This window comes from Perca flavescens, chromosome 9 (genome assembly GCF_004354835.1).
Source record: "Perca flavescens isolate YP-PL-M2 chromosome 9, PFLA_1.0, whole genome shotgun sequence".
Classification (NCBI taxonomy): Eukaryota; Metazoa; Chordata; class Actinopteri; order Perciformes; family Percidae; genus Perca; species Perca flavescens.
The window spans coordinates 27,065,098-27,078,438 of NC_041339.1; the positions used below are offsets into that span (position 1 = coordinate 27,065,098).

Genomic DNA, 13,341 nt, shown 5'->3' on the forward strand with positions numbered 1-13,341 from the left:
CTCTCAGTTATTGCTCCACATACACAGGGTGTGAGGTAAAGCCTAGTCAGACCTCGAAGCCCAAAGTGAGTCACTAGAGCTGTGGCGTTTCCCAGCGTCAGAGCGCCAAGGCTTGGTCCGTTTACTCATGCTGTAGTCAGACTGAGACCAACACTCTAACGGACGACAGCCCCACTCTGCTCTGCACTCAACACAAAGCAACATGGGAGCCTGCTGCTTTGACAAGAAAGAGAGGAAGTTAGGGAAGCTAAATGGTTGGAGAAAGGTGAGTTTCTTGGATTTAGTTTGTAGTGCATTCTAAAGAGTTTTACTTTTTGTGGTATCTTAATAGACTGTTGTATCTGTGTGTCTCTTGCGTTGACTTGGAGAGCTAAACTTTGGTTGATGCTTCACATGGTGTGGATTTCACATGCTGTGCTTATAGTCTTCAGTGTTTCAGTTGATCCTTTGGTGTTTAAAGTGATCATCTTCCGAGGACTTTAAACATTTCACTGCTGTGGATACTAAACGTATGCTTTATTTTTATTTTTAGTTTAGTAGTTGTAGTTGCACATTACAGACGTGTATATTTTACATTTTTAACAGCTATATGTATATACTTTTTATTAGTAATTATTATATTCATGCACACTTTTCAGAGGTTCATGCAACAAGCAGTTTTGCATGCATTCTGCTTTTGAGAACCCTTGTGCATCCTTTCATATGACGCTCAATTTAGATGTGTGGCTGTATTGTAAGACACTGAGAGACCTCTTGTCATGCTTTTAATTCAGTGCAGATCATCAATGGAATGTCTGTCTCTGGATTTTAAGGTTGTCTTTCTCCAGTTGGATTACTTAAACTTTTATCCCAGTGTGTGGAGATCGAAAGATGACTCGGGCATTCTAGAGACTATCAATTGCATACCTTTTTGTTCTCCTTGGAACAATGTTAAAATGATTTCCTCTCGTGTTATTATGTGACCTACGGTATAGACAATAGTAATTGGTACTTTGTTGAACTCCGTGGCTACACGTACTGTTTGAAAACAGGCGTGTAGAGCAAAAAGCATCTAAGAAAAAATGAAGATTTGTGTGCTTGTCTTTCTCTTAAAGAGTCTAGTGTTGTCTAAAGAAAGAGAAGTGATTGAGTTAATAAGCAAAATGATTGGATGGATTTAAGTTACATGAGGCCGAGCCAGGTGTTAAGTGATGTTTCTAAACATAGTACCAAAGCCTGGAGAGTTTTCTTTTTCTGACTGAGGCCAAACACTCTGGTCATCGGGGGAGAATGAGAAAGGTAGAGGCAAAGTGGTTAGATGCTGCTCAATGGTCAGTTTGTTCAAACGGGATTCAGCCCAAAGGGCAAATCTTTTTGAGATTTTTTTCACAAAGGTTAGGGGGATGCGTGCCATTACTTTTGTTAACATGATTTGCTTCATGATTTGAGCATTCATTTGGTTTTTAATCTAGTAGAGGTTTTGGTGATTCAAGTATTTCTTGTTTCGTGGTGTAATATTGCTTCTGTGATATTTTACATGGGGGTGCTTTCTGCTTTCAAAGCATCCATAGTTCAAGTGAGCACAGTTGACCAGCCTGTTAACTGTTCTTCTCCAGCCAAAAATGGTGTTGCACACCACATCTGACTCTGAGGCCTTGAACAGCTGGGAGTGATGGGAATGAATCACTTAACTGAGAAACTTACTTACTTTTATCGCCCTCTTGTTTTTTTCCTTCCATTTCTTAAAGCTGACCGTTGTTTTTTGATACATCTTACTGCATAGGTTCCGATACGCAGGAATACACTCTTTCTCATACAGACACACTAACATGAGTGAGTGAGTCAGAGGAAGTGAGAGGTTGTCAGGCCGTCTCTCAGAATCGTCTGTAGCTCATACGTAGGTAGGATCTTTACAGAGTTATGTCACTGTGAGTCTTTGCCATTGCGCCGATGTTATCACCCTGCGTCATATCTTTGCCAAAGCGAGGAGGAGATAAACCACAACCACCGTAGGTTTGCTGCTGAAGAAAGAACAATTGCATAAGTCACCGTTAGCAACATTGCATACTGTAAATATGAGATTACCTTGATAAATTGATATAATTAAGAAAATTCAGATGGTAAAGAAGACACATAATTTCATGGTAATCAGGATTTTTTTTAACTGAAGCTATGAGTTGTTAAATGAAAAATGTAATGTTGAGGTTAAAAGGGTTAAAAACCTCATAGTGTAATTGCTTTTCTCTACAAAACTTTTACTCACATCCTTTTAAATTCAGATTAGTTAAGAGTTCCTCACAAAATTTGTTTGTGTGTTTTTATATTTTATAGAAAAAGCAGATTTTAACGGGTTTATCCATAAGTCAGGTTGTGCATTTCTATCACTGCAGGGTTGAGAGGTCAATTTTCTCTGAACACTGAGCAGGCTGCTCTACAGCAGAGCACAGTGCTCCCACTAGTGGCTCAAAGGCACAACTTCAGTCTGAACCCCTCCACCACACTGACAATTATTTTAAGCAAGAATATAGACAAGAAAGAAGCTGTTCTTTTGATTCAGGCCTTAGCTGACAATTGTAGCACGTTTAAGCGTTTCCAACTGTGGCAATTAAAAAAGGTACAGAAAAGACACTTTAAGATGGGAAAAGGGAATGGGTCAAATAATAGATACAGTACGTGGGTATGTGAGAAAGAGATACCCACAGAGCTCCGAGAAGCTAATCTTCCTCCAGCGTCATGGTGTCAGTAGGAGGTAAAGAGGCCTCCCTTCTGCCCCTGAAAGAACACTAACATCAAACACATAATGTTAATAACACACTCATACAACATATGGGCATGAGTGTGTAAAACATGCCAAATGTCAGCATTAACTGTGTTTATCTGTAGATAATAGCTTTTGTAGGCGTGCGTGCGTGCGTGCGTGCGTGCGTGCGTGCGTGCGTGCGCGCGTGCGCGTGTCTCTGCATCATTTCTTTAGCCTCTGGGGAAACTTAGCTCTTCAACACATTGCAGAGAGACATCCCCCGCTGTTGTTTCTGGTTTCTTTATATATTATGCAGTGAGCTATTATATAAAGAACTGGCTCCTCTGTTTCTCTTTTTTATTTATTTTTTTCTCCCTTTTCTTGCGTACCACCTCCCTGCTTCTGGTTCTTTCCCTCAGTGGGAGGGTAATCCGGGATCCTCTCGGGGAAGCTTTGATCTCCCCCCTCCCTCATCAACTCGTACGCACACAAACACGTTGGACTGAGAGATTCTCTGGGAACTTCTGTTTACAGTTTCCCTTGGATTGGCTCTGAAGTGACAAGAACAGTGGATATTTTCGAAGGGTTTCACAAACAAAAGTCATGACAAAATTGACAAAAAGCGCAAGCGGCACCATCAAAATTGGCCGGTGGTGCTGATGTAACAGTATTTTCCAGTCAGGTGGCCCTAGCCTTGTACACTGCAGCAGTATCAACACCTGCTCCAAGGACAGCCCATTGATTCTGCCAGTGAGGCAGACAGACAGACAGAGAGATTGATGACCGTGTTGGCAAGTGGCAGTCGGGAGAGAAATTGACATGTAAGTGGTAGAGAGTGAGGGAGAGATAGTGGGGAGGAGGGGGAGAACGGTGGACGCGAGCAGAGGCGATGTGTGTGGTGTGTCCTCGTGACAGCTCAGCAGCTACACCACATGTCTGCCTGGGAAAGAAAAGGGGAAGCCTCTCCTCCTTTCAAAACAGCCCTACAGTGGCCGCCTGATGCTGTTGCCATGGCGTTGCAGTGTTCTGGTAATTGGCCTACAAACACTTACTCACAGGCAGAGAGAGAAAAACGTGGGTTGTTGTCACCTAAATTGGGAAAGGATGCAATTATCTCCCTTCTCTTCTTCTTATTTTTTCTTTTTCTCTCCTCTCTGACCGTCTTCCCCACTCTCTGGTTGTCTCTCGGTTGTTAAAAACAGCCCTCCACAGACACCCTGACAGCATCTAATAATAATATTATTATGGGATGCGGGTAATGAACAGGCATATGAGTTCTCCACAATGGGGGATGTCAGGAGACAACAGAAGACTCAAAAGAGGGAGAGGATGATTAGAGAGATTATGGCGATAAAAATACAGTCGATGTGCATTCACATTCCTCAAAACGTGCTCCATCCCCTCTATCAACCCTCATTGTTTTACTGTAGAGGGAAGGCATAGCTGTACGGCTCCATGACATTCCTTCACAATGGCTGACGTACAAAATGCCTTAAGAGGGAATTACAGGGGCTGGGAATGGAAAAGGATGGTATTTCTGTGCTGGGGTTGCACTGCTGGAAAACAAGAGAAAAGAGCAAATCTTACACCTGAAATCTAAGTCTGGATATTATATGTCAGTCACTCAAACCTCCCTTCACAACCTGGTTCATACACCAATGCCAAGCCATAATTAGGGCTCCCCACTTTCTGTCAAATCATGTGTTCTGAATAGAGCGTGTTGCTGGGGCTGGCAGACTACAGCATGGGAAAGGAGACAGAAGAGGAAGGGAGGGAGGGAACCAAAGAGAGAGAGCAAAGCAGGGTAGGGGGGGGAGTAAGCGCTACAGCAGTGAGAGCAGCGAAGCAAGACAAATCCAGTGGAGGAACCCCCCCTCCAGTCAGATGAACATCGCTGCCTCACTCCCTCCTCCTCCTGTCTCCATCGTTGTCATTTTCTCCTCCTCCCTTCCTCGCTCTTCCATAATTCATCAGTGCACTGAGAGTTCCCAGCTCACAGCTCCAGCTGCTACTGCTCGTCGTACCACTGAGCCTGCTGGATCCCCTTCTCACCTAGCTTGTTTACAGCACCTACTTTTTCCTACATCTATCTATTCATCTATCAATCCCCAGGCATGGAGACTCAGAGCTGGCCCTTTTCTGCTGCTGAGAAGGACAGTGAGCCATTATCAAGCTGCTCTCTTAGCTGCTGAAAAGAAAATCACAAGAGGAGAGAAGGAGGGATTTTTTGTCCTGTTTGGCGCTGAAAGAATCCTGTTCGTCTGCCTCTGTTTTTTTCTATTGGATTACAGTTCTGGCTTTGTGTAGGAACGAGAAAACGGGGTCCAAAATGCCTGAAGCCAATTACCTGCTGTCGGTGTCTTGGGGTTACATTAAGGTGTGTGGCGCTTATCTACGTAGTTTGTCGGGGTAACGCACCCATTTCATTATACCTCTCTGTGCTGGGTTGCATTGAGGCCCATTTCTATAGATATTTGGCATTTTGATAATGATTTTGTGTAGCCTTTTCAGATAACCGTGCTAGCCTAATTGCACCAAAAGATATTTCCATCATGGTGAGGGAGGGGGTCTGACAGAATAGTGTTGTTTGGCTCAGGCTCCATCTTGAGCCCTCTGCAGAGCTCTGTGTGTGTGTATATGTGTGTTAGTCTGTATGTGTGTGCACGCGCATGCATCAGCCTGTCATAAACAGCTGCTACTGCAGTGCCCAGGTCTCTGTGTACTGTCAAATGCTTCAGTGTCCCTCATCTATTTGATCTATTTAAAGAGTTCATAATATGAAAAGTACACGAAAATCATCAAAATGTAACAAAGAGGAATGTAGGGAGCAGTGTGTAGATTTTCCTCTTGACAGCATTGAAATTATTGCACACTGATGCAAGTGAAACAGCTAAATAGGCCCCAGAAATGTGATTCAGTGTAATAAGACTGTAAATTGGTTGCCGGGGATGAATTGAGTGGTATTAAAAGGTGATGGCTTTCCCACTGGTAAAACAAGTAATGATCCGCACTCTAATTAATTTCAGGGAAAATGAAGGAGGAAATAAGATGTGTCCCCCCCACTGATTTTACGCTGTCATTACATAATATTCTTTTACTGGTGCAATGAAACTGAATACTGCTGTATTTTCCATTGAATCTTGTACCATGATTTCTCCCAGGTTTTCCCCTACTGGAAACTGACAACATGTTTTCTCTCTCTCTCTCTCTCTCTCTCTCTCGCTCTCTCTCCCTCCCCTCCTCTTCCTTTTTCTCTCTTGCAGTTCAAGAGAATGTTGAATCGGGAGTTGACGCACCTATCTGAGATGAGTCGGTCTGGCAATCAGGTTTCCGAATTCATCTCTAACACCTTCCTAGGTAAATGAAAGTCTTGTGTACGACGTGCACCCAAAATCACACAAACAAATTCACCAATTTGGTTTTTATAATCCACGTTAAATCACCACAGAACATTATGACCCAAAAATACATACAAAAATACAAATATCCACAAATATTCAGTGGCTCACACTGATCCCCACTTCTCTGTTTTGCTGCAATGTTTTTGTGAAGGTTCAGTACATGATGGTAAGCTGTGCAAGTTGCTCTGGCAGGCTTTTCTGTGGGGGCGTACCATAAAACACTGCGCCATTAAGCTTTGTCTAGATGTTTATGGCATCGGGCTCAAATTGGCCATAAAAATGTATGCAAATGTGATATTTCCACAGAAGCGTGACAACAGCTAGAGGATATCTAAAGTTGAAAGTTGATAGACGTGAATTATTGACTTAAAGGAAATATAGATTGACAAACAAAAAGGATAAGGCAGACAGAATGCACCTAGACGTAGTTAATTATTTATAGACCCTGTGCTTCCGATCAATTGGCATCCTGATCCAGTGTAGTGCGGTTGTCGGATCCCTCACGGCCACATCACAGAAAGCAAGAGGAGGGTTGAGGAGAGACAGAGAAGAAGCAAACGAGGGAGGGAGGGAGGGAGCTGACTGCAGTAAGGGAGAAAATAGAGGTAGAGAGGATCCCCCTTTGCTGGCAGGGAGATGAGCTTGGCAGATTCCGTGACTCATGTCTTAGGGCATCTTTGTCAGCAGGGACACCTTGTTGTCCCCCCCACCTCTCCCTCGCCTTCTCCAGACAGAGATGACTATCGCTTCGATAAAGAAATCAGGATTCCCCTGCTGGCGGTAGAAAGAAAGAACATTAATGAAGAGTGGAGAGAGAGGGGACAAGGGGGTGGCCCGAGGAACACGGCTGGTTTGGCCTCAGCTGACCAGTAAAACTGTTTAATCCTTCCATCCATTAAGATTAGTATCATGTCAGTAATGCATTTATTTCTGCTTTATAATTCTTTATTATAAAATCATCCATTCAGACTCAAAGGAATTACATTTTCCTGCCATATGCCTGGTTCTGCAGAGGTCATTCTTATTGTATCTGGGTTTTTAATTTTTCAGCTGATGGGAAGGCAGACTGTTGACTGTTTAAACAGTGATCATGAAGCCTGGATAATTCCCCAGATAGATAAATAAATATCCCAGATTTTCTCATAGCGGTCCATTTCAGACCAGGACTTCTGACTTTCTATTTATATAAGGATTGTTGGCCAACAGCATGCTGGCCATTCACGTGTGCCTTTCCAACGTCACAGCTGTCCTCGCAACATAATTCTGTCATAATTCCCTTTGATCGGCCAGCAGCAGAACACACCTAGTTTAGGGAATACACTGAAAGAAATTGCCCCAAAAAGCCCCCCACCTTCCCTACCGCATCTGCGTCTCTCACAGGAGAGCTTATGGAGGAGTATGAAAAAGAAATCGAAATAAACGTGGGAGGTGACAGAGTAGAGGGAAGAAGAAGGGAGAATTGGAGAGAAAGAACAGAGCAAAATACAATAGATTTTTCCTTCAGCTGCTTCATTTTTCTTTGTAAATCAGTGTCTAAATTGAGAAAAAAGAAAGGATAAGATGCGCTAAATGCAAAGGAGAGAAAAAACTGATGGATACCAGGATCATGTTAACTGTGCAAAAAACCTCCTGAGCAGTTTATTACTCGTATCAAGTCAACTGTGAAACAGAGTGCATGGCGTATATTGGCACTTACTTATGTAGAAATGGATGATAGGAATGATATGGCAAACTTGTCCGTCTCACAATCTGATCTCTCACGCACATTAACAGGCCACACAAACGCCACACAGCAGTGGTGATCATGATGGCTTGAAATAAATTAGAGGGCAATATATTGCTCTTCCCTTTGTTTCCCACGCAACACATGTCTGAGAGCGCTTAATTGCTCATTCTCAATTACCACGGGGGGACTGAAGAGAGAGACACAGAGAAAAGCAGAGAAAACAGTGTGCGAGAGAGAGAGAGGGAGAGTGTGAGAGTGAAAGTGATTATTTGAATTACAGCTGGTAATTGAATAACCCTCCAAAGGGGAAGACTGATAGGCCAGCGATGAGCTGAGTCATGGCTTGATAGATCAGTGCGCAGCTCACATTTGTGCCGATAGCCAGTCAGTCCCTGCAGGATTTCATTCAATTCTTCTGTGATTGCACTAAACACAACGGCCTAGTTGGTTATTACAGGAAACTTGGCATCTTTTGTGTGTTTATTTTTGGATAAAGTGTGATGACTGGCATATTATTTATAATAGTTTTTTTCCAAAGGAATATTACATGAAAGCCTTGAAGGTTTTCAGTGTACTTTTGGACTTCATACTTGCTTTACATACATGCTTTTTTTTGTGGCCACACTAAAAATAGACCAAACATAGAAATCCCACTCTACACTTTGTGATTTGCTAAAGCTGCGGAAGATGGAACAGCTTATTGAAGGGCCGACTTTATGGAGCTGCCTTAACTGTGTAGGAGCCCCAGCTCTCAGTCTGTCAATGGACTGACCTATGGGAGTGAAAAGAACAGGAGATGAGATGTGAGCCACCTGCTGAGAGACGGGGGGGTGGGAGGGGTGGGGGGTGGTAAAGAGGGACAGAGACGAATGAACAGTAGGAGCTCAGCAAGAGACTGCATGTGGAAGACAGGGCAGCATGAATGAACAAATGAATGGAGGCACAGATGATGAATGAATGAATCAATAAATCCCTCAGGAGCTAACTAGCTGCAGGTGTTTCTATAGTGCAAGTGCACCTGGGTCCTCGGGCAGCCATTGATTCTCAGTTGTTATTAAGAAGTAGATTAAATTATTAGACTCATGCTGTATGAGGTCAATGGGGAATTTTAACGGGGGAATTTTAACCACTTCTTCCTCACAATGTCCACACTAAAAACAACAAATCTCTATTGTCCCCTCCCTCAGACAAACAGAATGAGATGGAGATGCCGTCACCGACGTCAAAGACGCGAGAGAAGAAGAAGCAGCAGAAGCAGCAGCTGATGACACAGATCAGCGGAGTCAAGAAGGTCTCCCATGGGCCCTCTCTCTCCGGCAGCAGCATATCACGCTTCGGCGTCAAGACCGATAAGGAAGAGCTGCTGTCCAAGGAGCTGGAGGACCTCAACAAGTGGGGCCTGAACATCTTTACTGTTTCGGAGTACTCCCACAGCAGGCCTCTTACCTGCATCATGTACGCCATCTTCCAGGTAAGAAGTGGCCGAAATTCTGCATTCTGCTGTGTCTTCACTTAGATAATTGTTGTTTGATTACTACTCAAATTATTCCTAAATGTTGTTATGCTGTCGTTTTTCTAGGAGCGAGATCTGTTAAAGACCTTTAAGATCCCCGTGGATACGTTGGTGGCCTACATGATGACATTGGAAGACCACTACCATTCAGATGTGGCCTACCATAACAGCCTGCACGCTGCCGACGTAGCCCAATCTACACACATCCTCCTCTCCACTCCAGCCCTGGATGTAAGTTATAATGTAAAGTATTGTTGGGCTTTGTTATCTAATCGGGGTAGATCTTTTCTAACTCTGGAGGTTAAAGTATTCCCTCTGATTTGGGTACCAGTGTGCATCCACAGAAATAAAGGAAAACTAAATTAGAGGAGTTAGCTCTTAGATCACCTCATGTGCAACTTTCCTGGCTAGCCATAACAGCTTTGAAGAGCTCAACATCCTTCCATTTAATCATCTTTTCCTCCCCTTACTCAGGGAACTTCCCTTCTTTCCTCCAACACTCGTCCCTCCATGCCTTATTTGTAAGATTTTTCCTACATGCATGTTCTCACAGCTCTCTTTAAATTGGATTAGCTGGTAGGATACAGTCAGGTCAGAACGCCCCAGACTTCAGCTCCTGATTTACTCTTCTTGGCTCTTTATCATTCATTTATCAAAGCCAGCAGACACAGTGTTATACTCTCTCGCAGTTACATTTTACAGAAAGGCAGACAGCTAGTTTGTTATTTGATTGAGAAAAGAATTGCATTGATTAAGTAGTCTGTTTTTTTCTGGTGTTTTTTTTGTTATATCTTCAAAAAAAGTGAAATTATCTTTTTTTCCACCCTTTCTCAGGCGGTCTTTACAGATCTTGAGATCCTAGCAGCCATCTTTGCTGCAGCTATCCATGATGTTGACCATCCTGGAGTATCAAACCAATTCTTAATCAATACCAGTAAGTCAAAACATTACTCATCACGGGACTGAGTCAGTTAATTTGTTGCTTTGTTTTAAAATATATAAATTGGTGCTTTTAACAAGCAAATAAATATCTCTTTTCAACACGTTTCCAGACTCTGAGCTGGCGCTAATGTACAACGATGAGTCTGTGCTGGAGAACCATCACTTGGCTGTGGGATTCAAGCTACTACAGGAAGACAACTGCGATATCTTCCAGAACCTCACCAAGAAGCAGCGACAGTCCCTCCGCAAGATGATCATCGACATGGTAAGATATATCCTGATTCATATTCTTTTCTCTTCTACTGTCATCTCAATTTCAATCAATCCACCTGTTCAAATGATCCAGATGCTGAGGATGGTTTTTTTTTCTCTCTCTCTTTTATTCAGGTTTTGGCCACTGACATGTCCAAACACATGAGTCTGCTGGCTGATCTGAAGACTATGGTGGAGACCAAGAAGGTGACGAGCTCTGGAGTGCTGCTGCTGGACAATTACACCGACAGGATGCAGGTAGGGGTTGGTTCATGCAAAACAAAAAAGTAATAATAGTAATGGTAACAGCAAAAAAACAAAAAATCTTACATTATATGGACTGGGAGTTTGTGATTGGACATACTGTAAGCCCTCCATCTCTCTTTTCCCAGCTTGTAATAGCTATAATCAAAAGCCAGTGTTGGCCGAGGTTACTAAGCCATTGGTCATTAGCCTGCCTCCTACATAGCTGACCCCACTGTCACACCTTTTCTCACTCCAAAGCACAAGAATCTAATTTCTCCTCAATCTACTTTTTGTAAAGTAATTTACCACACTTGGCTGTATTCTTTCCAAGATAATGCATAGGGAAACTACAGCTTCTTTCCACTACAAATGCTTTCTTAAAGTATAATTGAACCTACATTATTGATTTGGTATCTAATTTCCACTAAATAATGAACATTGATACATTTAGAGGTTTCTTGGGGAAATAAAAAACTGAAAATGATGATACAAGCATTTACTAAATTGCAATTCTGTATTATTCATTAGGTGCTGCGTAACATGGTGCACTGTGCTGACCTGAGTAACCCCACCAAGTCCCTGGAGCTGTATCGTCAGTGGACTGATCGGATAATGGAGGAGTTCTTCCACCAAGGAGACAGAGAGAGGGAGAGGGGAATGGAGATCAGCCCTATGTGTGATAAACACACAGCCTCAGTGGAGAAGAGCCAGGTAGGCAATCAAGGACATAGAAACTGCGTTATGCACAACGAGGATCTATAAATTCACATATGTGCAACAAATCGTTAAAAGAATCTCAATTCCAGTTCTAACTTGCCTCCTTACTCCTTTCCAGGTGGGTTTCATCGACTACATTGTCCACCCTCTGTGGGAGACCTGGGCCGACCTGGTCCACCCTGACGCCCAGGACATTCTGGACACCCTGGAGGACAACAGGAACTGGTACCAAAGCATGATCCCCCAGAGTCCCTCCCCGCCCTTCTACGACCAGGTCACGCACGGACACAGTGGAGGGACTGGAGGTCAGGGAGGCGGGGAGAAATTTCAGTTTGAGCTCACTTTGGAGGAGGAGGACTTGGATGGAATAGAGAAAAATGGCGAAGGGGAGGAGGACGAGGAGGAAGAAGAAGAGTTAGAAGAAGAGGAGGAGGATAGTCTAGGAGATTCTCATTCTCCTCCCCTGGACTATTTGGACGGTCAGGAGCTTGAGGAGGGCGGCATGATGGAGCCGGCAATAGAGATCGTGACACACGAGGCGTCGCCCACAGACACATAGGGCTTCCATCATCACGCTCACATGGTGATTTGAAAGTTTTTTGGGCAAAAGAGGGGAGATCCTCTTGCAGCTGTGCTTTTTAATAAGCCCACAGAAGCAAGGGCTTAGTTTGGTCCCGCACAGGGGCGTCTTGCACTTGGGTGTTTGAAGCCAGACACGGACGGACAGTTTCAGTGAGGCGGTTTAAGAGTTCTCAGGAAATAATTACTGCGAACATTTTAGTCTTGATGGACAGGCGAGACTGAGGGTGGAACATGAAGGATTTCGGCCAGTTTTGAAAATACTTACTTTTCTTTTCTGGACTGGCATTAAATGGACATTGACACTACTGAGAGAAGTTTTGTACCTTAAGACTTTTTTACAGATATGATATGATCTAGAAGTAGCATAGAGTAAGATCTACTGATGGAGACACATTTGTATAGCAAGAGAAAGTGTTTACTTTTTTCCTGTACCATTTGTCAAAGGACTTTTGTGTGCCTTTTTTACTATTGTCTTTATAATAGTTTTTTATTTATTGAACACACTAGTATGTCTGTGAAATGTTTTTTTTTCCTATCTGAAAGAGCAAAATCTTTTTTTATATGTTAAAAAGAGAACAGTCTTCCATGTATTGGGCAATAGAGAAATCCAAACAAATGTCGACAAACAACTCTTGGACAAACTCATCTGAATAGGGAACCATTAACACCCACATTTTACGCACATTTTGTCACATTTGTTTTTCAATCTGAGCACAATGTTTTACATGTGGAATTCAGACGCTTATGGTTCACTCATGGTTCATGTTACATGTTTAGTTTGTTGCTTTCTCTATCAGATGTCGGTCAATGAATGTCACAGTCACACTTAAATACATAATCTATTTTCATACTCCATCTCTCTATACATCATATTTTCTCTGGTCTGCAGACCATTGGGGGCTTCCTACCTTATCACAACAGAACTTTACTTGTAATGCAAAATCTCAGCAAGGATATGAAATCCTAAATTTACAACTATATGGTAGATATTCCAGATATTCAGATATTCCTGCTAAATTTTCAGTGTAATTTTATTGGGACATTTCATATGTACGATTTTGTCTTTTTGTTTTTGCATCCAATCGTTGCTGTGTTGGTGTAAAAAAGAGGTTAGTCCAGTTCAAACCTTCATAACCTACACAAATCTACCACAAGGTGAAATCAGCAGAAATACAAACAGCTCATGACAACAAGCTGCATAGATCTATACTAAAATCAGAAATGAAGTCTGCCAAGGACGAAA

The 13,341-nt window shown here is 42.8% G+C and overlaps 1 protein-coding gene across 5 annotated transcripts in view; it reads left to right on the forward strand.

Annotated features, from left to right (window-relative positions):
* pde4ba (phosphodiesterase 4B, cAMP-specific a) overlaps positions 1–13,341 on the forward strand; it is a 202,403-nt gene extending 189,062 nt beyond the window's left edge. For 3 of the 5 annotated variants that reach the window (XM_028588407.1, XM_028588408.1, XM_028588409.1), the window contains 8 exons: positions 5,983–6,076; positions 9,034–9,317; positions 9,426–9,590; positions 10,194–10,293; positions 10,412–10,566; positions 10,689–10,811; positions 11,328–11,510; positions 11,635–13,341. In XM_028588407.1, the coding sequence (XP_028444208.1) occupies positions 5,983–6,076; positions 9,034–9,317; positions 9,426–9,590; positions 10,194–10,293; positions 10,412–10,566; positions 10,689–10,811; positions 11,328–11,510; positions 11,635–12,075 (1,545 nt within the window). In that variant the 3' untranslated portion in view covers positions 12,076–13,341. Of the gene's footprint in view, positions 1–2; positions 266–4,582; positions 5,097–5,982; positions 6,077–9,033; positions 9,318–9,425; positions 9,591–10,193; positions 10,294–10,411; positions 10,567–10,688; positions 10,812–11,327; positions 11,511–11,634 lie in introns of those variants that run through there. The other 2 variants (XM_028588410.1, XM_028588411.1) reach the window with 2 other exon arrangements.